General features: G+C 42.3%; 1 protein-coding gene and 1 pseudogene across 2 annotated transcripts in view; one reads left to right on the plus strand and one right to left on the minus strand.

Moving 5' to 3' along the window:
* Positions 1 to 23,361, plus strand: part of LOC308464883 (uncharacterized protein) — a 179,331-nt gene extending 155,970 nt beyond the window's left edge. The window contains exon 5 of the mRNA XM_080984529.1: positions 23,066 to 23,361. Within this exon, the coding sequence (XP_080840655.1) occupies positions 23,066 to 23,135 (70 nt within the window). The 3' untranslated portion in view covers positions 23,136 to 23,361. The remainder of the gene's footprint in view (positions 1 to 23,065) is intronic.
* Positions 8,607 to 12,701, minus strand: LOC308463208 (tigger transposable element-derived protein 1 pseudogene; annotated as a pseudogene). Its single transcript has 3 exons — positions 12,640 to 12,701; positions 10,558 to 11,996; positions 8,607 to 8,716 (listed from the first exon to the last, which is right to left on the minus strand). The product of its transcript is annotated as a tigger transposable element-derived protein 1 pseudogene (transcript).
* Positions 23,362 to 25,098: the final 1,737 nt, after the last annotated feature.

Consider the following 25,098-nt stretch of genomic DNA (forward strand, 5'->3'; position numbering starts at 1 on the left):
AGAAGCTGAGGGATCATCCAGTGACATCTCCTTGATCATGCTTGGTGCAACAAAAAATGCAGGCCGCAAGAGGAACGAGGGTGGTTGTGCTCTGCAGTTTTCTGGGAGATGCAGTCTGGCACAGTTCCAATAGCTTAAGAGCGATGACACCTATTGAGACAACACACTGGTCTATGTTTGTTTATATGACTAATTAGACTAATTTGGTTGTCGTTAATTTAACATTTATTTATTAAGATATTTGCCCTCCCCCCCAAAAAAAATGTTCACAGGTCGGTTTACCCCCTCTCCTCCCTCCCGCAAAAGATAATATACAAAGCACAATCCAGAATAAATGAAAACATTAAAACAATTATATGCATAAACAGGATAATTAAAAACACCATACAACGACAGATCTCAAAAACAACTCATCCCACACTCCGAAGCTGTTTTTCTGATCCCTATCAGGCTGTGCCGCTCAACTTGGCAGGAGTGTTGGGGAGAGATGCATCACACTGCAGAGGTCATTCCACAGACATGGGGCCACTACAGAAAAAGGTTCTTCCGCTGGCCCCCGTGCTCATCACAGTGACTTGTGGAAACCACTTTGTCAGAGAGAAAATGCAACAAACAAGCAAAAAAAAAATTTTTACATTCTGAAACATAATTACATAGAATCATAGAATCATAGAGTTGGAAGAGACCACAAGGGCCATCGAGTCCAACCCCCTGCCAAGCAGGAAACACCATCAGAGCACTCCTGACATATGTTTGTCAAGCCTCTGCTTAAAGACCTCCAAAGAAGGAGACTCCACCACACTCCTTGGCAGCAAATTCCACTGTCGAACAGCTCTTACTGTCAGGAAGTTCTTCCTAATGTTTAGGTGGAATCTTCTTTCTTGTAGTTTGGATCCATTGCTCCGTGTCCGCTTCTCTGGAGCAGCAGAAAACAACCTTTCTCTCTCCTCTATGTGACATCCTTTTATATATTTGAACATGGCTATCATATCTCCCCTTAACCTCCTCTTCTCCAGGATAAACATGCCCAGCTCCCTTAGCCATTCCTCATAAGGCATCGTTTCCAGGCCTTTGACCATTTTGGTTGCCCTCCTCTGGACACGTTCCAGTTTGTCAGTGTCCTTCTTGAACTGTGGTGCCCAGAACTGGACACAGTACTCCAGGTGAGGTCTGACCAGAGCAGAATACAGTGGCACTATTACTTCCCTTGATCTAGATGCTATACTCCTATTGATGCAGCCCAGAATTGCATTGGCTTTTTTAGCTGCCGCGTCACACTGTTGGCTCATGTCAAGTTTGTGGTCAACCAAGACTCCTAGATCCTTTTCACATGTACTGCTCTCAAGCCAGGTGTCCCCCATCTTGTATTTGTGCCTCTCATTTTTTTTGCCCAAGTGCAATACTTTACATTTCTCCCTGTTAAAATTCATCTTGTTTGTTTTGGCCCAGTTCTCTAATCTGTCAAGGTCGTTTTGAAGTGTGATCCTGTCCTCTGGGGTGTTAGCCACCCCTCCCAGTTTGGTGTCATCTGCAAATTTGATCAGGATGCCCTTGAGTCCATCATCCAAGTCGTTGATAAAGATGTTGAATAAGACCGGGCTCAAGACAGAACCCTGTGGCACCCCACTAGTCACTCTTCTCCAGGATGAAGAGGAACCACTGATGAGCACCCTTTGGGTTCGGTCAGTCAGCCAGTTACAAATCCACTGACTGGTAGCATAGTCAAGACCGCATTTTACCAGTTTCTTTACAAGAATATCATGGGGCACCTTGTCAAATGCCTTGCTGAAATCAAGGTAGGCTACATCCACTGCGTTCCCTTCATCTACCAGGCTTGTAATTCTGTCAAAAAACGAGATCAGGTTAGTCTGACATGACTTATTTTTCAGAAATCCATGCTGACTATTGGTGATCACAGCATTCCTTTCTAGGTGCTCACAGACTGTTTGCTTAATGATCTGCTCCAGAATCTTCCCTGGTATTGATGTCAGACTGACTGGGCGGTAATTATTTGGGTCCTCTCTTTTCCCCTTTTTGAAAATAGGGACAACATTTGCCCTCCTCCAGTCTGCCGGGACTTTGCCTGTTCTCCAGGAATTCTCAAAGATGACTGCCAGTGGTTCTGAGATCACATCTGCCAGTTCTTTTAATACTCTTGGATGCAGTTCATCTGGCCCTGGAGACTTGAATACATCTAAACTAGCCAAGTATTCTTGTACTATCTCCTTAGTTATTCTGGGCTGTGTTTCCTCTGCTAAATCATTTGCTCCAAATTCTTCAGGTCGGGCATTGTTTTCTTTATCGGAGAAGACTGAGGCAAAGAAGGCATTGAGGAGTTCAGCCCTTTCTGTGTCCCCTGTTTGCATTTCACCATCTTCTCCTCTGAGTGACCCCACTGTTTCTTTGTTCTTTCTTTTGCTACGAACATACCCATAAAAGCCTTTTTTGTTGCTTTTAACCTCTCTAGCAAGCCTGAGTTCATTCTGTGCTTTAGCTTTTCTGACTTTGTGTCTACACGTGCTGGCTATTTGTTTGAATTCCTCTTTGGTGGTTTCCCCCCTTTTCCATTTTTTGTACACATCCTTTTTTAATCTTAACTCAGTTAAAAGTTCTTTAGATAGCCACCCTGGCTTCTTTAGGCACCTTCCATGTTTCCGTCTCATTGGTATTGCCTGACGTTGTGCTTTTACTATCTCCCTCTTAACAAACTCCCAGCCATCATGAACTCCCTTTCCTTTTAGTATTACTGTCCATGGGATCTCACCCAGCACTTCCCTAAGTTTTATGAAGTCGGCTTTCTTAAAGTCAAGAAATTGAGTCCTAGTATGCTTGGCTGCTCCTTTCCGCTGTATAGTAAACTTCGGAAGAGCATGATCACTTGCGCCTAATGATCCTTCCACTTCTAACCCACTAACCAGGTCATCAACATTGGTTAGGACCAGATCTAAAATGGCTGTTCCTCTTGTTGCTTCTCCCACTTTCTGGACAATGAAGTTGTCTGCAAGGCCAGTGAGGAATCTGTTTGACCTTATGCTCTTGGCTGAGTTTGACATCCAACAAATATCTGGGTAATTGAAGTCCCCCATTACTACTATCTCCCTTCCTTTTGCATGCTTGGCCATCTGTTCCAGGAAGGAATCATCTATGTCCTCCGTTTGGCTTGGGGATCTATAGTAAACTCCCACAATGAGGTCACTGTTATTCTTCTCTCCCTTAATTTTGACCCAAATGCTCTCACTTTGGCTTTGAGGTTCTAAATCTTGGATCTCTTCACAGGTATACGCATCCCTGACATATAACGCCACTCCTCCTCCTTTCTTGTCTGGTCTGTTTCTCTGAAATAGATTGTATCCCTCCATTATTACATTCCAATTGTGGGACTTATCCCACCAGGTTTCAGTGTTGCCTATTATGTCATATTTAGTTTGCTGTACCAAGAGCTCAAGCTCATCTTGTTTATTTCCCATGTTTTGCGCATTAGTGTACAGACATTGAAGTCCATTAATCATTCCCCCGTGTCTCTTATTTAAGGATTTTTTCCTCCCACCACTAGGTTTGCGTGCTGTTTGCTCCATTTGGTCTATGACATTTGGATGATCATCTTCATCAATTGATAGACTCCTACCTTCAGGAGCACTGTCTCCCTCCCCCACATTAGTCAGTTTAAAGCCCTCCTGATGAGGTTTCTGAGATTTTTGGCAAAAACATTCCTCCCAACCGTTGTGCGGTGCAGCCCATCGCTTGCCAGAAGTCCATCTTCAAGAAACTGCAGTCCATGATCTAAGAATCCAAACCGTTCCTGTTTACACCATTTGCGAAGCCAGCTGTTCACTTCCACTATTTTTCCCTCTCTCCCTGGGCCACGTCGTTCAACTGGGAGGACAGATGAGATGACAATTTGTGCATTTAATTGCTTCAATTTCCTGCCCAGAGCCTCGTAGTCTCTTTTGATCTTCTGGAGGCTATTGCTTGCCGTGTCATTGGTTCCCACATGAACCAAGAGGAAGGGGTATTTGTCAGTGGGTTTTATGATTCCTTGCAGTCGTTCAGTTACATCTTGGATCTTAACCCCGGGGAGACAGCACACTTCCCGAGACATCTTGTCAGGCCCACAGATCACTGCTTCTGTTCCCCTCAGTAGGGAATCCCCTATCACCACTACACGCCTCCCCTTAGGTTTGGTTGGGGTTCTTCCGTGAACTGTCCGTCCCAAGGTCGCCTGCACATTCCCTGAGGACTGACTTTGCTGCTCGTCTTCATATACCTGATCGACTGTAATGAGGGAGAGATCCTCAAATAGTCTGCTCTTCGTCTTCCATGCTAGGGGAGAGGACGTCAAAGCGACTGTGTATTTCTAAACAATCAGAGCGAACCCTGGGCCTCCTACTTCTTTGAGTCACGTTTCTCCATATATCTGGCTCCTGTGTTGGTGAACTAGCCTCCTTCTCAGGGGAGTCCCCTGTCTCCTCCTTGGTGGAGACGGTGTGCTCTGGAGATTGGGCACTTGGTTTTCCCCAATGTCTCTAATTAAAGATTGTCCATTTTCGGAGTTTTTTCTTGGCTCAGAATGTGTGTGTGTTATGAGCACCACAAGCTTAAAGACATTTCTCACCCCCACTACCCTAGAATTATAGTTTGGTTCCACCTTCCTCACCGGTGGTGGACTTGGGGCTCTCAAATTTCAGTGGTGCCCTATGCAACGGTAAAATTTGGCATGCACACACGCACCCCCTACCTCTCTCGCTCCATTCTACATCACTGGTGTGGCATCCCCTGTGATTTGGTGTCCAGTATGGCCCAACTGGTTGTACTACTCTAAAACCCCCTCTGTCCTCACTGAGAGCTAGCTTGCAAAGAATCACCATCCAGAAATCATCCACTACTCCTGGTTGTCGGGGAGGGGGGGAGATGCAATGTCTCCTTCCCCCATGCCCTTCCCACCCATATCCTTAAGTAGGCGGTTTTGTACCCTAATTAAACTTTAGGCCTGCCTCCACCACCCCCAAACTAATTCGGGACTAGATCTGAGGCAGGGCAGGTGGTCCCCAGCTTGGCCCCAGTTATTGCCAGGCAAAGTAGAAAGCAGTACCACCTGGACTGAGGCAGTTATTTATGTCCATTGGGAACACTGACCTCCAGTCTGGTTCAGATTTTGCATTCCTGTTTATCGATTGGGGTGTTCAGCTCTAGCCAACTTCCCTGACCTTTAGATTCTTGCTCTGCTACAGTGACCACAGTCCATATGGTGGCTTTAGTGGGACTGCTCTGGAACAGAGGCATTCGAGACTGCAATTTTCAGGTATTTGTTGCAAGGCTGGGGGCAATGCAATGAAGGCTTACAGCCTTCAGTGCCATGGGAGAAGAAAAACGAGACAGCAGAAGTGTGTGGTAACACAAAAAGAATGTTATCTTGAAGGAGGGGGAAATATTTTCAAATGTATAATTGCAAACACATACCTTCAGCAGCTAGTCCAAAGCCCTTTCAGATTGCAAAGTTAAGAGTCTGGAAAGCATCCAAAGTATCAGTTTTATACGACAGATCAAAGCACGAAAGAAAAGAGAACAAAATCAAATATGATTGATAAAAATGACTTCTCTGCTCAATTGGCTTCTCTTCTCCCTCTCCCCCCTGACCGCCAGTTCCTCCTTCCCAAGTCCCTAGAAGGAATGTCAGATCTGTGCTATGTCTACTAACACATACTTGGATCTTGAGATGTGCCTGTGGAAGAACACCTGTTTAGCGCACATACCTGCTGAAAGGCATCATAGGTATACAGCTTGTGCTCGGTGCAGGTTCTTGTGATGCAGGTCTCTCAATCCTCTTTGCAACATACCTTTCAGTTATGTTGTGCAATTCATCTCGGCGGCTGTCAACTGTACTCACAGGCGAAAATAAGAGCCAGGTGATTTCACACACAACACAGGTTGTATCATTAGAACCCGAAGACACACTTCCTGATCAGCATCTTATTATCGGGGATTCTAGAGATGGGCCAAGTGATTCTTAGGTAGGCAGTTCGTAAATTGCAGAAGGCATTCCAGGGAGCTGCTGCCGCTGTCTCTTCAGACTACCTGAAGAAGCCACCTCACTATGCCTAATGGTGGGACCAACTCTTTATAACAGCCTTCTCCAAATTAATGCCCTCCAGATGTTTGGGAGCTTCAGTCCTAGAGAAGCTGACTGAGGCTGATAGGAATGTAGTACAAAACATCTGCAGGGCACCAGGCTGGCAAAAGCTGCTTTGTAGGATGTTAGCATGAGTAGCATTTAATGAATTCCCACTGAAATAAATAAACCTAAACCCATCACGTCCATTAATTTGATGGACCTGCTTGGAGTAGGTCTAGCACTGAATACCATTCAAAGCGATTAACCACTTGGCTTTTAAGCCAATGAAATGCTTCCACTTCCAAGAATGCTTTAGACAAGCATTCCTCTGATCTCCTGATTTTTTGTTGTTTGTTGTTTAGTCGTTTAGTTGTGTCTGACTCTTCGTGACCTCATGGACCAGAGAACGCCAGGCACTCTCACTGCCTCCCACAGTTTGGTCAAATTCATGCTAGTAGCTTTGAAAACACTGTCCAACCGTCTCGTCCTCTTGTCATCCCCTTCTCCTTGTGCTCTCAAACTTTCCCAACATCCGGGTCTTTTCCAGGGAGTCTTTTCTTCTCATGAGGTGGCCAAAGTATTGGAGCCTCAGCTTCAGGATCTGTCCTTCCAGTGAGCACTCAGGACTGATTTCCTTCAGAATGGATAGGTTTGATCTTCTTGCAGTCCATGGGACTCTCAAGAGTCTCCTCCAGCACCATAATTCAAAAGCATCAATTCTTCAGCGATCAGCCTTCTTTATGGTGCAGCTCTTACTTGCATACATCACTACTGGGAAAACCATAGCTTTACCTATACGGACGTTTGTTGGCAAGGTGATGTCTCTGTTTTTTAAGATGCTGTCCAGGTTTGTCATCACTTTTCTCCCAAGAAGCAGGCATCTTTTAATTTCATGACTGCTGTCACCATCTGCAGTGATGATGGAGCCCAAGAAAGTAAAACCTCTCACTGCCTCCATTTCTCTCCTGATTTTAACTTCATGTTTAATTGCTCTTTTAACTGTTTTAATGATGTGTGTTTTTAATAGTACATTTTTAATTACGGGCTTATTTCTAGGTTTTGATGAAATTGTTTTATTGTGTATTTTAATTATGAATTAATTTTATATAATTGGTTTTACGCTTATAAGCTGCTTAAAAGCCACCTTGGCAATTAAGTGGTTAATCATGAGGATGTAAGTATTTCGTCGTGAACAATGATTTGTGTATTATTATTATGTATTATTACTACTACTACAACTACCTATGTGCCTTTCACCAGTAGCTCCCAGGGCAGGTTATGACAAAGATCCAGTATTAAAAACATTCAGCATCTTAAAAAGCAGAGACATCACCTTGCCAACAAAGGCCCGTATAGTGAAAGCTATGGTTTTCCCAGTAGTGATGTATGGAAGTGAGAGCTGGACCATAAAGAAGGCTGATTGCCGAAGAATTGATGCTTTTGAATTATGGTGCTGGAGGAGACTCTTGAGAGTCCCATGGACTGCAAGAAGAACAAACCTATCCATTCTGAAGGAAATCAGCCCTGAGTGCTCACTGGAAGTACAGATCGTGAAGCTGAGGCTCCAATATTGGGCCACCTCATGAGAAGAGAAGACTCCCTGGAAAAGACCCTGATGTTGGGAAAGATGGAGGGCACAAGGAGAAGGGGACGGCAGAGGACGAGATGGTTGGACAGTGTTCTCAAAGCTACCAGCATGAGTTTGACCAAACTGCGGGAGGCAGTGGAAGACAGGAGTGCCTGGCGTGCTCTGGTCCATGGGGTCACGAAGAGTCGGACACGACTAAACAACAATAATTAAAAACATTTAAAATAAATTACAGGAATAGGGTGGGTCCTCCAAATGTATATCACAGGTGTCAAAGGCCAGTGTACAGGGGTGCATCTTCAGCATTCGCCAAAATGGCACCTCTGCAGGGAGGGAATTCCCCAACGTAGAGGCTGCCATAGATGGTCCCCTCTGCTGTCCTTAGCAGTTGAGAGGGTCTGTAGGGAAGGAGGCGGTTTTTCAGATATTTGGAACCTAAGTCATTCAGGGCTTTAAACACTAGTGTGAGCATCTTAAACTGACCCCAGAAATGAACTGACGTCCAATTGAGTTGTGGCAATCATTTCCTCATTGGCATATGGAAGATGTTGGAAAGTCTCCGGTGGAGCTTACAGTTTGGCCCACCATGTTGTGTGTAAATGCATACAAAGACAGATGACCTCTCCTCTTGCTGTTCTTTGCTCCTGATTGTCCCAAATGGAAGCAACTTTCCCTAATCCAAGGCTTTGGAGCTTCAGTTACACATTTCTTTTAATGTATAGTTGGGCCTTAGAAGCTTATCTACAAATAGCATGTAAAATGTGGCAGGGAAACTCAAACCTGCTGGGATTTGAAGGAATAGACCCTAGACTTGCTCATGTAAGGAAGCAATTATCCAGTGACCTAGCACAAAGGATATTCTGTGCTGAAAACCCAATCTAGAGGCAAAAAGAATGAGGAAAAATACTGTCAGGAGCTTAAGCACATGGGAGGACACAAGGGCCCAAAGTCAGATGCATTGAAATTCTGCACCTTGTTAGGTCTCCTGTAGTTGTTAACCGACTTACAGTGATGATGCGCTAAAAAAAAGAGAAGGAATTACAGTACTAGTTTATCACCAGAGAGATAAAACAGTAGCACCTGCAGAGCAAATTAATGCCTACTTATAGGATTTACAACATAGTTTAGTCAGAAAATAAATTGTACATTGTGGTAGCAATTGGAATAAGACAGATCAGAACTGTACCTGTAGTCACTGAATAAGAGTTAACACCTTACTACAATTAGTAATTAATTCCAGGCACATATTCTATCATGTTTCACATAGCAAACTGCTTAAGAAAATGATCGTACGAAAAGATGGTGGCAACATTTTACTTCTTTCATTTATTTATTATTTATTTATTATATTTACATCCCACCTTTTCTCTGAGGAACTCGAGTTGGCATGTAAACTGTTGGAGTACACCAAGCTGGCAAAAATGACAGAAAAACTGAGAGGTCACACTGATCAAACATTTATTAGGAAATGGGACATGTACAAAAAATATCTCAAGGATTATTGTAATAACAGGACGTCAATGGCAGGCCTTGAATGACTTCTGTGGTATGATAGATAATTATAAGAGAATATAATACTGATGGAAATGAACAAAAGAAAACGATAAATACTGCACTAAGTGGTAGATGCACAATGGGGTGGCAGGAAGTTGTTAGAAGAAGAACCCAATGTGATGTGATGTAACAAACATTTTTATTTTATTTTATTTCTTCTGGTTAATCTCTTTGTTTTTTATTTCATTTTAATCTCAATAAAGCATAAAAAATACATCTCACCTTTTCTCTGAGGAACTCAAGCTGGCATATATACTTCTCTCCTTCTCAGTTTTATCCTCACTGGCCCAAGGTCACTCAGTGGACTTTATGGCTGAACCCTGGTCTCCCAGGTCCTAGTCAGACACTCTAACTACTACAGTATACTAGCTCTCTTTTAGAGTTGCACCACAATTCTGAGAGGAGGGGAAAACCTCTTTTGATGTCGTTCTCTCCAATATGGGCACGGATGCAAGCCAAGGAAAGGGTCAGGCTAGAACAGAGCAGTAACTTAACGTACCTCAGTAACTTTTATGTACTGCCCTCAAATTTACGGTTGGAGGACAGCATACAAATTACAAATACAGTGGTGCCTCGCAAGACGAAATTAATTCGTTCCGCGAGTTTTTTCGTCTAGCGAATTTTTCGTCTTGCGAAGCACGAAATCCCATAGGAATGCATTGAAATTCAATTAATGCGTTCCTATGGTCAAAAAAAGTCCAAACAAAGCCAAATTTGGTACAACAAGAGTTTATTAACTGCTCTTTAAAGTCACACATACTTTAAAGAGCATATCAAAAATTGAAGGAACAATAAATTAAGTTTCTAAACATGACAGGAAAAACATTTAAAAATCAAAAAAGGGTACATTACATTTTCTAAGACTCTGGGGGACCACTCGAAGAAGGTTCCTCTTCCACTCTTTGCTTCTTGCTGAGGAACCTGTCCATGGTTTGCTGCTTCATCCGCCTTTTCAGCAGCTCCCTGAGAGGCGACATGACCGTCGTATCAAAAATGTTCGCTTGGTCATGTGCCACGTGCTTGTCAGGGTGGTGCCGCTCTGCAAAAGCCTGCACCTCATTCCACTTCTGGCAAATGTCCCTCAGTTCTTTGGAGGACAGCCGTTCCTCAGTTGCTTCCTCCTCTTCCAGCGAGGCCTGCTCCTGTGCAACCTTTGACTGCAGTTCAACCAGCTCCTGGGTGGTCAGCTCGTGGTCGTGCTCCTCCACCAGCTCGCAAACGTCCTCCTCTGTGACCTCCAGGCCCATGGTCCTCCCCAAGGCAACAATATCCTGCAACACTGTCGACTCTGGTGCATCAGACTCACTTGGTGCCACACAGTCCGGCCACAGGCTGCGCCAAGCGCAATTCAAATTCCTCTGGCTGATCCCCTTCCAGGCCGTGGTGATCATCTTCAAGCAGGTGACGATGTCGAAGTGGTCCTTCCAGAATTCCCGCAGGGTGATGGTGGTGCAACCAGTCACCTCGAAGCATCGCCTGAAAAGCTCCTTGGTGTAGAGTTTCTTGAAATTGGCGATGACCTGCTGATCCATCGGCTGGAGCAGTGGCGTGGTGTTAGGCGGCAGGAACATGATGTTGATGAAGCTGAACTCCTCCAACAAGTCCACCTCAAGGCCTTTAGGATGAGCAGGAGCATTGTCCATCAGAAGCAAAGCCTTCAGCGGCAGGTCGTTGTCCAGCAGGTACTGTTTGACAGCAGGGCCAAAGGCAAGATTGACCCAGTCCACAAACAGCACACGTGTGACCCAAGCCTTGCTGTTGGATCGCCACATGACACTCAGCCGCTCCTTGTCAACCTTGTGTTTCTTGAAGGCCCGTGGGTTCTCCGAGTGGTACACCAGCAGGGGCTTGATCTTCAGGTCGCCGCTTGCGTTGGCACAGAAGAGCAGGGTCAGACGGTCCTTCATGGGCTTGTGGCCAGGCAACTTGGCCTCCTCCTGTGTGATGAAAGTCCTTTTGGGCATCCTCTTCCAAAACAGCCCGGTCTCGTCGCAGTTGAAGACCTGCTGTGGAACGTAGCCCTCCGTCTTCACAACCTCCAGGAACTCCAAGGCAAAGTCTTCAGCCGCAGGAACATCAGAACTGGCAGCCTCTCCATGCCTGACCACGCTGTGGATTCCGGATCTTGCCTTGAACCGGTCAAACCAGCCTCTGCTTGCCTTGAAGACTTCTGGCTCGGCCGAGGTTCCTGGCTGTTCCCGGATGAGGTCTGCGTGCAAGGCCTTGGCCTTCTCACAAATCACGGCCTCAGTCACTGTGTCCCCTGCACGCTGCTTCTCTTCTATCCAGATGAGGAGCAACTTCTCGACCTCCTCCAGAACAGCTGGGCGGTTCTTCACGATCCTGGTGACTCCCTTGGCTGCATCAGTCGCAAGGATCTTCTCCCTCATCTTCAGGATGGTCCCGATGGTCGATGGGTTCCTGCCGTACTCCCTGGCGAGGTCCGTCACACGCATTCCACCGTCGTGCTTCCGGATGATCTCCTTCTTCATCTCCAGCGTCACCTTCTCCTTCTTCCTCTCGCCGGCCTCCGCAGCAGCAGCAGTCTTCTTGGGTCCCATGGCAGCACAGCTGTTACCTTTGTAAACTCAGAAAAAGGGGAAAAAAAATCAGCAATTCAAACCCACAACCAAGTCCTTGAATTCCAAACACCCAACCCAAAATCCAAAAACCCCAAAAAAAGTTTTAAAAGTTTAACTTACGAAATGGCTGCAAATCACCAAAGTCTTCAAAATCCTCAAATGGCTGCAAAAGAAGTTTTGGGAAAGCTTTAAAAATCACCAAAGTCTTCAAAAACCTCAACTGTTCCCCCAGCCCCCCCCCAACTGTTGCAAACCCCTCCCCAACTGTTGCAAACCCCTCCTCAACTGTTCCCCCAGCCACCCAGCACACAGAAATTCAAAACCCAGAAAATTTTTCAAAAAAAAACAACATGGCCCAATGGTCACAAAAAACCATAAAAATTCAAAAAAACCCACACAAGCTCCCAGATTCTTGCAAACACCTCCCCAGCTGTTCCCCCATCCACCCAGCACACAGAAATTTAAAACCCAGAAATTTTTTTCAAAAAACAACAACATGGCCCAATGGTCACAAAAAATCATAAAAATTCAAAAAAAAACACACAAGCTCCCAGATTCTTGCAAACACCTCCCCAGCTGTTCCCCCATCCACCCAGCACACAGAAATTCAAAAATTCAAAGCCAGATTTTTTTAAAAAAATAAATAAACATGGCCCAATGGTCACAGAAAATCATAAAAATGCAGAAAAAAACCACACAAGCTCCCAGATTCTTGCAAACCTCTCCCCAACACCAAGTCCTTGAATTCTAAACACCCCAACCCAAAATCCAAAAAACCCAAAAAAAGTTTTAAAAGTTTAACTTACCAAACAGCTGCAGAAGAAGTTTTGGAAAAGCTTCAAAAATCCAGCAAACTCTTTAAAAAGCTCGGAAAGGCCACCACACCGCGTGCAATGTGTTGCTCCTCGAGGTCAAGTCGCAACTGCACCTCTTCCAGCAATGCACCCTGGGTTTTAACGGTTTTACGAAAAAGGAAACAAACTTGCAAGACGTTTTCATCTTGCGAAGCAAGCCCATAGGGACATTCGTCTTGCGAAGCAACTCGAAAACGAAAAAACCTTTCGTCTTGCGAGTTTTTCGTCTTGCGAGGCGTTCGTCTTGCGGGGCACCACTGTAATATACAAATAATAATAATATTTGTACTACAACAACAGCTTGCAGGCTGGTACACTGGAGAGAGAAGCAGAAACTGGATGAGTGTAGTGAAATGTATGATGACTTCCCAGGCTACTCAATGGTCATTGGACTGCAGCACATACATGCCAAAGACCAGCCAGAGAGGGGAAAGGAGGCATCTCCACTGAGCCACACACGGATTCTTCTTCACAGATTCAGGGGTCGAACATGACAAAGGCATCTTGATTTTATTTTTATATCAGTTGTTCAGCTTTGAGGAGCTTCATTGACAGCAGATGCATTCCAAGTGGAACAAGCCCGGGACCCACATACCTACGGGACCTTAAGGTCCACAAATGACAACACTTTAGAGGTCCCAAGTCACAAGGTGGTTAGATCGGTCTCAACTAGGGCCAGGGCCTTTTCAGTACTGGCCCAGACTTGGTGGAACGCTCTGTCACAAGAGACTAGGGCCCTGTGGGACTTGAAATCTTTCCGCAGGGCCTGCAAGACGCAGCTGTTCCTCCTGGCCTTTGGTTTGGACTCAGTCTGACCCTTATGTTTCCCTCCCTTTATGGTTTTGATCTATGTGCTACTTTTAAAATGAGGCTGCATTTTAAATTGTATTTTAACCTGTATTTTAAATTGTCCCCCCCCCCCCATTATGTTTTTATTGTAATTTTACTGGTGTTAGCTGCCCTGAGCCTGGCTCTGGCTGGAGAGGGCCGGGTATAAATACAATTTATTATTATTATTATTATTATTATTATTATTATTATTATTATTATTTATTATTATATTGGAGTATTATTATTTAAAATTATTTCACTTCCGGGGTGGCGCCATCGGTAATGGCGGACTCTCTCTGATCCGGAGGGACTAGCTCCGCGGAAAACAGGTCTTCCCGCTACGGCGAAGCGGGGACCCTTTGAAAAATCACAGGCGGATGAAGCCTGTGACCATGGGACTCGGCAGGCACCTTTTGCGCCCCCCCAACTCGTAAAGGAACCCAGTTACGGGCTCTGGAGCGAAGAGGGGCAAGTGGTGCGGTGCTGAGAGTCAACTGCTTCTTCCATGGAGCGAATCCGCACAGCCGTTGCCGGAGAGCGCTGCCTTTTTCCTGGGACAATTTGGCTGTTAAAACAATTACCCGTGAGTAGCTTAATTTCGGACAATTGGACTTTAAATAATGATCTGCGAGTAGAAAGGAAAATTGGACTAAGAAATTCTTCTCAATTTGGCACTGAAACGGGAAGGTCTAAACAGGAAGTCAGCCTTCCATTTCTTGTAGATAGATTAAAGCAAAGACATGGCAAACTAGAGTTCAGAAAATCGTTTGTAAAGGATTAACTTTCATCATTTAAAATTGTTGAACCCCCTTCGGAAGCAGGAGAAGAGGGGGGATTTTTTCCGGACTGTTTAAACCTGCAGAAGAGAGTGTAAAGAAAAGTAATTTTCCACCGTCTTGAACCTGGGAGCCGGTGTCAGGACTGACGTTCTTTGGGAAGCTCATTGACCATAGACAAACGTCTTTGACAGATAGTTAAAAGAAGAGAAACATAGTGATTCCATTGTTCTCCTTCGCATTTTAAAGGAACAAATATTGACAAAATATCTGAAAAAGGAAACTTTGTTGCTAAATCTGCCTTTAAAAGAAAAGAACAAATAGAAGTTCTTCCCCTAGAGGGAGCCTGTGAAACTGTTACTAAATCTGAATCGGGGAGCTCTGCAGCTGCAACAGATTACGATCGTGGGAACAGACTTCTGACCTTGCAGAACAATGTATCCAGAAGCTCTGGTGCGTGCTTTCTGCAAAACAAGTGCCCTATTGGAACAGCTACATGAGAAGACGGACTTGATGACTGTTGCGATCAGAAATTTTGGACAGGTAGTGGGTAACTATATAGAGCCCACCCAGGAATCAAATCAGGAGTGTGCTCTGACAGATCAGATGAGGGAAGAGGATGTTGCTGAACCTCGGGTGCCAGAGATGGAGGGAGTTGTGGCCCAGCAGGAACATGAGTTGTTGGATCTGATAAATGAACTTGGAAAAAGCCAGATTTGGAGAGATAGAGTTTTGCTTGGTTTGGAAATGGGGGGGGGGGGTTGGATAGACCCCCCTATGCAGGGATGTTTTGACTTTCCAAGTCTGGCAATGGGCCGCAAGATGTTTGGGGTTGTGGGGGCTCTTAATTCTGGAGGGACTTTGAAACATGTTTTTAAATACCACATGGAGTTTAGTGTGGACTATGGAAAAGGGGCTGATTTGTCGAGAAGGGTCAAAAACACTGTCAAGTTGGAGTTCCCACGAGTGAAAGGAGCAGGAGACAAAGTAAAGTACAGGTATAAATATGAAGAAGAGCCGCGGAAGGGACATGGAAGAGACTTAAGGGCCTCGGACATAAGATTACCAGGTTAATGCGCCAGATTGATGGGATAGAAAGGACTGACAAAACCCGGGACCAGGAGGAAGAGACGCTGGATGAAGATTGGAAGAAAATTCGAAATTTTTTTTTATTAGGATTACTTTATAAAATTGATGAATGTTAGAAAAATGTTGGAACAAAATTATTTGGCTTTAGCAAAAATGTTTAAAGAATTATGTAAGAATATGTTATGGTTATGAGAAATTGGTATAAATAAGATGTAAGTTTTAAGTTTTAGGGTTTTTTATAGTAAGATAAGTTTAAAATAGATTAAGGTAATGTTATGACAGAATATTATGAAAAATGGAAAGGATTTGCTGTGATAATTAATAACTAGGATACAAAAAAAGGGAGGAGTGAGGAGGTCAATGAAAGAAGGCAATGACAGTTAAGGATTTGAGAATATTGGATCTGTTTTTAAATTTTTGTGGCTTATTTTTGTTTTTTGATTGTGTTCTGTTACGTGTTTTGTTGTTATTTTTTGATTTTGATTTTTATCAATTTGTATTGTTTGATTGTGGTTTGTTTTTCTTTTCTTTTCTTTTTTTCTTTTTCTTTTTTCTTTTTTCTGTAATTTTAAAATTCTTAATAAATATCATTTAAAAATAAAATAAAAATAAAATAAAATTATTTCTATGCCACTTTTCCAGTTTTGGTCTTCCTGCAAAGACCAAATGCAATTTAGTGAACTCCCGACCAAAGCTGCATTTCAAGCAGCATTTCTCAGTGCCTACAGGCAAAAGAAGATCTTCTGAATTCATCTGAACCCTATTGAAGGCAGAGGGGTGGCATTTACAACTTAATCTCCCTCATTTAATGTGCAAATGGGCTGTAATTCTGCTGCCCCTAAAGGCTCCAGGGCTTCCTCTGTGGGGTTGGGGGTTGGGGAGCAAACAACAGCATGATCCACTGCCCTCCCTCAAAGGAGACAGAAAAAGGATTGTTTTCCACAATGAAAAACCATGGCAGCGCATATATTTTTAAGAATGTTAAAAATCAGTGGCCACACTACAGACAATGAATAAGATGCAATAAGATGTGTTAGAACCTTCTAACACATGTTCAGGCTCTCTGTTGAAAAATCCTTAGAGCTTGATGGACACTCTTGTCAGAACAATATACAAATTATGGGGGCATTGGAGAGGAGACAACATGGGGACCCCACAATTTCCACTGACTTCCTACTTTTACTTCTATGAATTTGATCTTGAAAGGGCTTGAAACCACAGCTACTAACTCACCACCAAGGGAAGGAGGCCATCCTCATGCATTGATCGTAAAAGTCTACCAGTTCCTCACCAACATTCTCAGATGTGCAAGAGAGATGCTGCATGGGTAGAAGTTGGACGGATTGCTTCCCTTGCTATCACTTGGTTCCTTCTTTTCCTTATTGCTGTTTTAAAACCTCCCCTTTCATCCTTAGCTATTCTAGGAAGCTGCCTTATACTGAGTCAGACCATTGGTCCATCAATCTCAGTATTGTCTTCACCAACCGGCAGTGGTTCTCCAGGGTTCCAGGCAGGAGATGTTCTCAGCTCTCTACCTGGATATGCTGTGGATGAACTTGGGACCTTCTGCATTCAGAGCAGATACTGTACCACGGCTGTTGTCCATTCACAAAGATCTGACCTTGACAATGTTTAACAGGCTGTGCTACTAAAATCTAACAGAATCTTATTTCTGCTGGGATGTGGAGGATGTCATGTGGTTTTCTATGTACATTGCCTCCTCCTCTGGTAATGTTTATTATTCATTTATTTAATAAATGTATATAAAACTGAGCCTTATTGGGCCCAATAGGTGAGGGATAGGGCTTCTCTCCCTATTCCACTCCATCATTACACTATTTTTTCCCCTGAGAACATTGCTGTGTATACCTCTTTAATTTCCTGGAATGTTAACGGCCTGGGAGGTCCCAATAAACAGAGACAATAGTTATCTAATTAGTGTTGTCCTAATTCAAGAGACCCCCTATCCCCAAGACAGACAAAAGACTGAATATGTGTGGACTGGGTAGGCAAGGTTTATGCCTGTGACCATCTAAAAAGCCAAAGGGATAGCTGTCCTAATTCCCCCAAAATTATACTTCATGAGAAAAGAAGAAAATTAAGGACCCTAAGGTTTCTTACATTATTTTTTTGACTAGGAAGAGAGATCAAGATCTAATATTAGCTATCATAAATATTTATGGCTCCAATATAGACTCCCCACCATACCGTATTTTCATAACTGTTTTGATACCTCCAAAGTGGTTTCAATGTTATGCTAGATCCAGTTTTGGGTCATAACAACTATCCTCCTAAATCAACATCACAGGCTAGGGAATGCAGATCCTTCACACTTTAAAAACTCCTGTAGTGAAACAATAAGTATCTCTCTTCCGTACACTAAAATTACTTTTGGCTAGATTACATTTTCATATTCAAGTTACTTGGAAAATCTACACTATCACCCTTTCAGACCATGCACCAGTTTCTCTGAACATATAGTTTGGTATGTCTGTTCCTTCCATGCCAAGATGGCGGCTCAGTTCATCACATTTGAACAGTTAGGGCTTCAGTACCCAAATGTATCCAAAACTGATAAGATTTTTTTTCCAAACTAATCAATGTTGATTAATGAAACCATGATACAGGGTGCTCCTGAGACATATGTGAAGGGCAAGACTATTCCCTATGCTGCAAATAAAAAGAATGGATGCAAGAGTGCCAAATGACTCTTAACACTATGACTATACCCATTATTTAGCTAATAAAAATATTAGTTAGATATGCACCGTACAACAGCAGCAACATTGGCATTAACCTGCGTGAAGCAAAGTTACTGGGAGTCTAGTGGAGCAGGGAGTCTAGTAAATTGTTCACCTTCTGCCTTCAAGCAGAAAAGATAGAAAATTAATCCCAGCAATTAAAACCACATGCAATCAGCTTTGTATACCCCTAGAAGCAATTGATGAACTTAAAAACAATATTCCAAATTATATTTAAATGGGAGAGATCAAGCTAGTCATTGATTCCTGGCACAAAACAACTTTCTCACAATTAGATCAATCTCAGGCAGACTTGAAGTTGAAAAAAGCAGAACTAGCAATAAAAGATATGAGTAGATGGCAAATCCCCAGGACCAGATGGTTTTCAAGCTGGTACAAGCAACACCTTGACCCACTTGCCTCTAAGCTACTTGAGTTATCTAATGAGGCCCTGGAGACAGGCGCCTTTCCACTGTCACTCAAGGAAACTTATGTTTCAATGCTTCATAAAACTAGGAAGGAACCATGTTCATCTGTTAATTATTGGCCTATTTCTTTAATAAATGTAAATTTCAAAATATTGACAGTGAAGCTAGCCAAACAGCTTTATACACAAGAACTAATGTGCTAAGGAGGATGGCGACCAAGATGATTAAGGGTCTGGAAACCAAACCTTATGAGGAACAGTTGAAGGAGCAGGGTAAGTTTAGGATAGAAAAGAGGAGAGTGAGAGGAGATATGATAGACACCTGCAAATATGTGAAGGGCTCCCACATGAAAGAGGGAACAAGCTTGTTTTCTCCTGCTCTGGAGGGTAGGAACATGGAAGATGGACCAGACACGCTTTGAAGGCAGTGAACTTTCTTTTTTTTGGAGGATTTTAAGCAGAAGTTGGATGTCCACCTGTCCTTGATTATTTAGTTGAGATTCATGCATTGTAGCAGGTTGGACTAGATGACTCTTCCATCTCTACAATTCTGTGATTTTCAGTATGGAAATATTCATTCTGATGGGCATTTAATCAGAGTGAGTTATTTCCCTTGGGCACTCCCATCACAGTGATTTGGGAGCGGGTTTAAAAATGTGGGTTGTATCCAACGTTAGTCAAACTCTGTCTAAAGTTGCTGGCATCCATCTTGTCTCTGGAGAAAATGGAAGAGTGCACCTTTGGGGGTGAAGTCAAACCGCTGAAGAATCACAGCACCTGCTGTAGCCGTAGAGACAGATACGGGAGAGACATGCTTTATTGCAGGTGGTGCAGATGAAGGCATCCCGTTTTACTACTTCAGCTGTTTTTTTCTCTCTGTGCTCCTTCCTGTTCTGGTCACAGCTGTGGGTATGCGACCTGTCTGTCTCGAGGCAAAGCGATTATCTGCAGGGTTAATGTTGCCAGCCTTCATATCATGTTTGCAGACATCTTTGTGATGCAGAGTTGACCCCCTGAATTGAATGGAAATAACTATATTAGACCCATTAATTTCAGTGGGTTGACTTTGTTGGCTACATCTCTGTTTTTGTTTTTCATGGGGACCTATACCTTCCCCTATGCAAGCAATGAAGAAATATTCATTGTGCCCCCCAAAATTCAGAAGGAAGATAGAACCACCCCCTCCACCCAGTAACTTTCCCTACTCCTCTTTCCTTGGGATGTATACTATTTTTCCACCATCCCCTTCCCCTGTTGGATCTCTCTCTCCCAGAAAGAAAAGGCTACATTCCCCAAAATTTACCAATGGGTCATGTGGGCGCTCTGAACAAATGGTGATTCAGCCCTGGAAGGAGAAGTCTATTGCCTTCTGTACGACAATGGATTACCAATGTGCGCTCCCTGTCCTTATTTGAACTGGCAGTGTATTGACATGAGTACAAATAGAAGAAATTTAAGAACATTGGCAACACAATTATCAAGACATAATGACCCTTCTTTTTATTTTCTTTTTTCTGTATGTTGCTTTCATTGTATTCTTTAAAAAAAAAGAAAAACCAGCCAAGAACAGCATTGCAATAATATTCATATAATGGACACAAAAGAAAGCAGATAATTTTCAAAGGCTACCTGATTTTTTTTTAATTGCTCTTTTCAGAAAATTAGCAAGGAAGATGTTCTATGACTCATACCATAACACTGGATCTGCTCCAAAGAAAGTCTGGCTTCTAGTAGTGGCTAACCCAGCACTCTCATTGGATAAAATCTGGAGTAACTCCATTGAGTTTAGAACTACAAGGACTTAAAAGCATACATAAATTCCGAATCTGCATGCTGAAGTTATAATTCAGATGTTCAAATTTCAGATTAGCACTGGATGTCTAAAGATATTTCTCTATCAAACTCAGTGCTCGTGTTCATTTTGGGGGTGAAATTTTAGCTTTTTTGTGAACATCAATTCTCAAATTAAGATTCCACAGCAGTTCCATCTGAAAATAAATATATCCCAAAAGGTATGCCTTTCTTATTCGCTCTTGGCCAACAAAACAATTTTGTGCTACTGTGCATTTTATTGGTAATATTGTTTGCTTGCCAGATTTCAAGCGGAGGACATGAGATGTATGAAATCATCAGGTACATCCTGCTTTTTCATTCATGTATTAAGGAAAAATGTAGAAGATATCTGACCAACTTTAACTTTAATAATCTGGCCCACAGTATGCTTGTTCTATAATGGACAGATTAGCTATTTCTTCAATGGCAACTAGGAATTAATTGGTGGACCATAGAGATAGCCATTTTTAGTGGACAAAGATAGTATAACGGGAGTGTATTGTACTCTCGCAGATTGTGATCTGCACACCATTCAAAGTTATTCGAATTTAGCCAGATGGATTGGAGGCACACAATGAATTAAATGGATTGTGGATCATGGCAACTTCTTTACACGTTCTGAGACAGTAATTTCAAAATAGTGTAATAAGTTACATAAATCTAATTGCTGAGGTTTGCAGAGGTTATTGGCAGAACGATTTGAGAAAAATGTACTCACACTTTTTGCTGCTGTTAATAAAAGTTCCAGTTTATCAAAAGACTGATCCAAATTTGCAGATCAAAGTATTCAGGCTTAACTGTTTGTTCACTAGGGTACTAATAACTTCCAACAGTTTTTCTTCAATGTTCTGTGTCTTAAGTTTAAGTTAATCTTGCCTACACGATTGCAAATGCTAAATAATAATGATACTTGTTTTTAAAGTGTTTCTGGTAATAATGCTATAATATCTTCTCTGTTAATCAGCATTTCTATGCTGAAGTTTAAGTTTTATGTCATTTTTTCAAAGAAAAATCTTGCTGAATGCAAATAGGGTTGAATTACCTTGTCTCTCTTTCACTTTTGCTTTCTCAAATCTTTTTGTTTCTTGTTTGTTTACCTCTGTCAATGCCGTCTGTGAAACTACATCGCACTATATCCTGTATACTGATACCTTTATACCCTTAGATATTTCCGAGTCCCTAAAGATAAAAAGATCCACTGAATCTTTCTTCCTCCTTAATAATTATTTCTCCTGGCTGGACTGTTCAAGCTTGCTGTAAAAGACACAATGGCACCACCTAAAGGAAGTATTTTGTACAATTAATGGTACTTTTGTATCTTCCAGTGTTCTGTAGTGTTATAAAGATTTTTTTTAAAATAAATAAATGACGTGAACCTTGCTATATTTAACAATATGCTTTTAAAAACGAGTTCAAGCAGAGAGAGCAATAATAATAATAATAATAATAATAATAATAATTTATTATTTATACCCCACCAATTGGCTGGGTTTCCCCATAAAGACAGTGAAGACAAATACTCTTATTACCAAACTCGAAATGAAGACAGACAACTTCTGTGATATAAAAATAATGTGTCACTTAGTGGGGTGAGGGGAAGGGAATTATTAACCAATGAAACTGAACGAAAAGGGGATATTTTCATCATGCAGTCAGGTTGCTAAAACATAAAAAAAAGAGGAAAAGCTTTCAGCCAATCATGCCAGTTTGTATTTTACACATTTAGGACTGAATTCTAATGGTGCTAATTCAGAACCTTGTGCTGTTTTGTATGTAACTTCCCACACAAAAAAAAAACCCCAAAGCAATTTACAAGTAAAAATAACACAATGAGAACATATTACTAACAGATTTAACAATGCAATTTCATCTCATTTGGTGCTGCTCAAGTGCCCAGAAAAAACAAAAAACATTTTGTTTGCTCCTTTAAGGAAAATGTAATCTCATTCAGAACAGGATGCATTCAACTCATCTGGTCAGAGGAACCACCCACTAACAGTGTTTTGGTTTTATCTAGATTGAGCTGAAGTTTGTTGGCTCTTATCCAGTCCGTTAGGCACTGAACCAGCACATTCACCGCCACACCTGCTTGAGCTGTAAAGGAAAAGCTGTACAGGACATGTGGAATTGTGTGTCATCGGCATATTGATGTGAAAACACACTCCAAAACACCAGGTGACCTAACACAGCAGTTTCATGTAGATGTTAAGCAGTGTGGGGGATAACATCATAATCTGTAGAACCCCTCATTGAACCCCCCCCCATGAGGCTGAAGAGCATCTCCCAAGCATCACCTTCTGAAAACCATCATCCAAATGGGAGTGGAAGCACTGAAATACAGTGCTCCTTGGAGAGTCTCCCGAGATGAATGCCATAGTCAATAGTACTGAAAGCTACTAAAAGGTCAAGAAGGATCAACAGGGGCACATTCCCCCTGTCCGTCTCTGGACGTATGACATCATCATACAGTGCAACCAAGATGGTCACAGTGCCAAAACCAGGACTCAACCCAGATTGACTTGGATCTATAAAATCAGTTTAGAGTGCCTGGAGTTGGTGTTACATGTAAACTGTCGGTGACATTATATACTTATGTATCCTAAATTCATTAGATCTCATTCTATTATATGGTGACCATATGTTCACTTGGTGGAAAACATTCATGTGTTGTTGTTTACCAGGTGGATTGCCATCACCATGTATTCCATACCACAGCAAACAACTAACAGGAATATGGAGAAAAATATATAGCAGAAGGAGAAGGAGATCATATTGGATCACTTGCCTGTAAGTTGTTTATTTTAAAATTATTGTGACTTTTTTGTATTGGGTCAGATTGTTATTATTAATGTTTGATATGTTTTTATATGTGTTGGAAACTGCCCACAGTGGCTGGGGCGAACCAGCCAGATGGGTGGGGCACAAATAATATAATTATCATCATGATGATCATCATCCATCTCTGAAGACCCATTAGTTATGGTGGAAGTTCAAGGTGTGGTGCATTGCAGCCTTAAGCTGTGTAAAGGTTCCATTGAATTGTTTGGAACTTGTACAGGAGTAACTGCCACGGGATTGCAGGCTAAATATATACTTGGAAGGAAGAACACACTGCAGAGCTACCCAGAAATCTCAGCACTAATATCTTATCCATTTAGTTAAAAATAATTTTGGCATCAGCACAGCCATGGTGAATGTATATTTTTTTGATTTGACCAAATGGTAGAGTATCACGGCAAGCACACTATTTATGCTATATCTAATGGTAGATAACATGGAAGTTGCTATGAGTGTTCCACATCTATTAAAATCAATGGGCAGGGATGCCAATGGTGTGGATAAGAGAGGGATTCCATCCTGTGTTTTAGTATTAGAGCATTCATTGGTCTTGGCCATGTGAATCACTGAACTAGTGAATAGACACATCTCATCTGATACTCTGAAGAAGCAAGTGTACCAACTTATGTGCATCAGAAACGAAACAGATATATCTGTTTTAATTTAAGCTTTTTGACACAGCTTGCTCTGGATAAAAAACACATCTAGTATGTGCAGTATAAAGAACTGAGACTCACCACACTATGGAATATCAATGGATTACATTTCACACAAAAGGAAACTGAGCTGTAAGACTGAGCGACTTGTCCAAATTATTAGCCTGTATTAGAGATGCAATAGAAGCCAGGCTTCTTGATGTCTGTCTCTGTGGTTTAACCACAAGAGTGCTAGCAATAGAAGACAATCAAAGAGACAATAATCTTTCTTCGTATCAGTCTGAAGTTTTATAATCAAAGCCAGAATGAGAAATTAACATCCTATCTCTTCCTGCCCTGTGACTGAATAACCCTTGGGAATATTTTACAATACTGTTGACTGTTGGTTCCCAAATGCTGGGATGAGGACAATTAAGAGATGGTTGAACGTTGACGTTCCAGAAGTTGAAACCAAGTGATTAAGGGTGAAAGTCATTTGGTGGAGATTGGGAGTACATAGGGCCATGCATGAAAAACAGCTTTCCCTCCATCTCAGGTGCTAATAAAGACTGGAGAAGAAGACCAGCATATTCCATGGAAGCATTTTCAACTGAGAACAAAAAGCACTCAGATATCTAGTACTTTGTTCATCAGAAACAAAGCAAGATATATTTGTTGATTTGACTCAAAATTTTCTTTTTCATTATTCAAAAGGAATCAACTGAAGAAATAAACTTTCTGTCAAGAATGACCATCATTTCAATTAACAATCTCTATGCATATATTGTGATCCTATCAGATCTTTGTACAACATGTCATTGGTCAATAGCAAGCACGGTTCAAAGCAAAACTAAAATGATATTTGACTGGACATGAGAGAAACTCAAGTGCCAGTAGGGCTAGAAAGGTTTATATGCACAGTCCACTTCTGCTAGAACTCAGTGGTGGTGCATTCATGGGTTGCATCCAATGGGTGGTGCATTCATGGGTTGTTCTACTTGAAGATGCTTCCACTTTCCTAAGGGAGGGTGCCATTTTTCACTGTCCCGACACCTGAACAAGCCACATTACAAGATTCCATGGCACTAGTGGGTAGGGAAGCATTGACGGAAATTGGTGTCTTTCCTTGAACAAGCAGAAGTCACCATTAGACATTGGTCATTCTAACTGGAGCTGATGATATTTGGAGTCCAATAAAATCTGGAGGATTCCCTACCCCTGGTTTCTAGCCTAGTCTAGTC

Source organism: Podarcis pityusensis (assembly GCF_964106645.2).
Source record: "Podarcis pityusensis genome assembly, chromosome: 1".
Classification (NCBI taxonomy): domain Eukaryota; kingdom Metazoa; phylum Chordata; class Lepidosauria; order Squamata; family Lacertidae; genus Podarcis; species Podarcis pityusensis.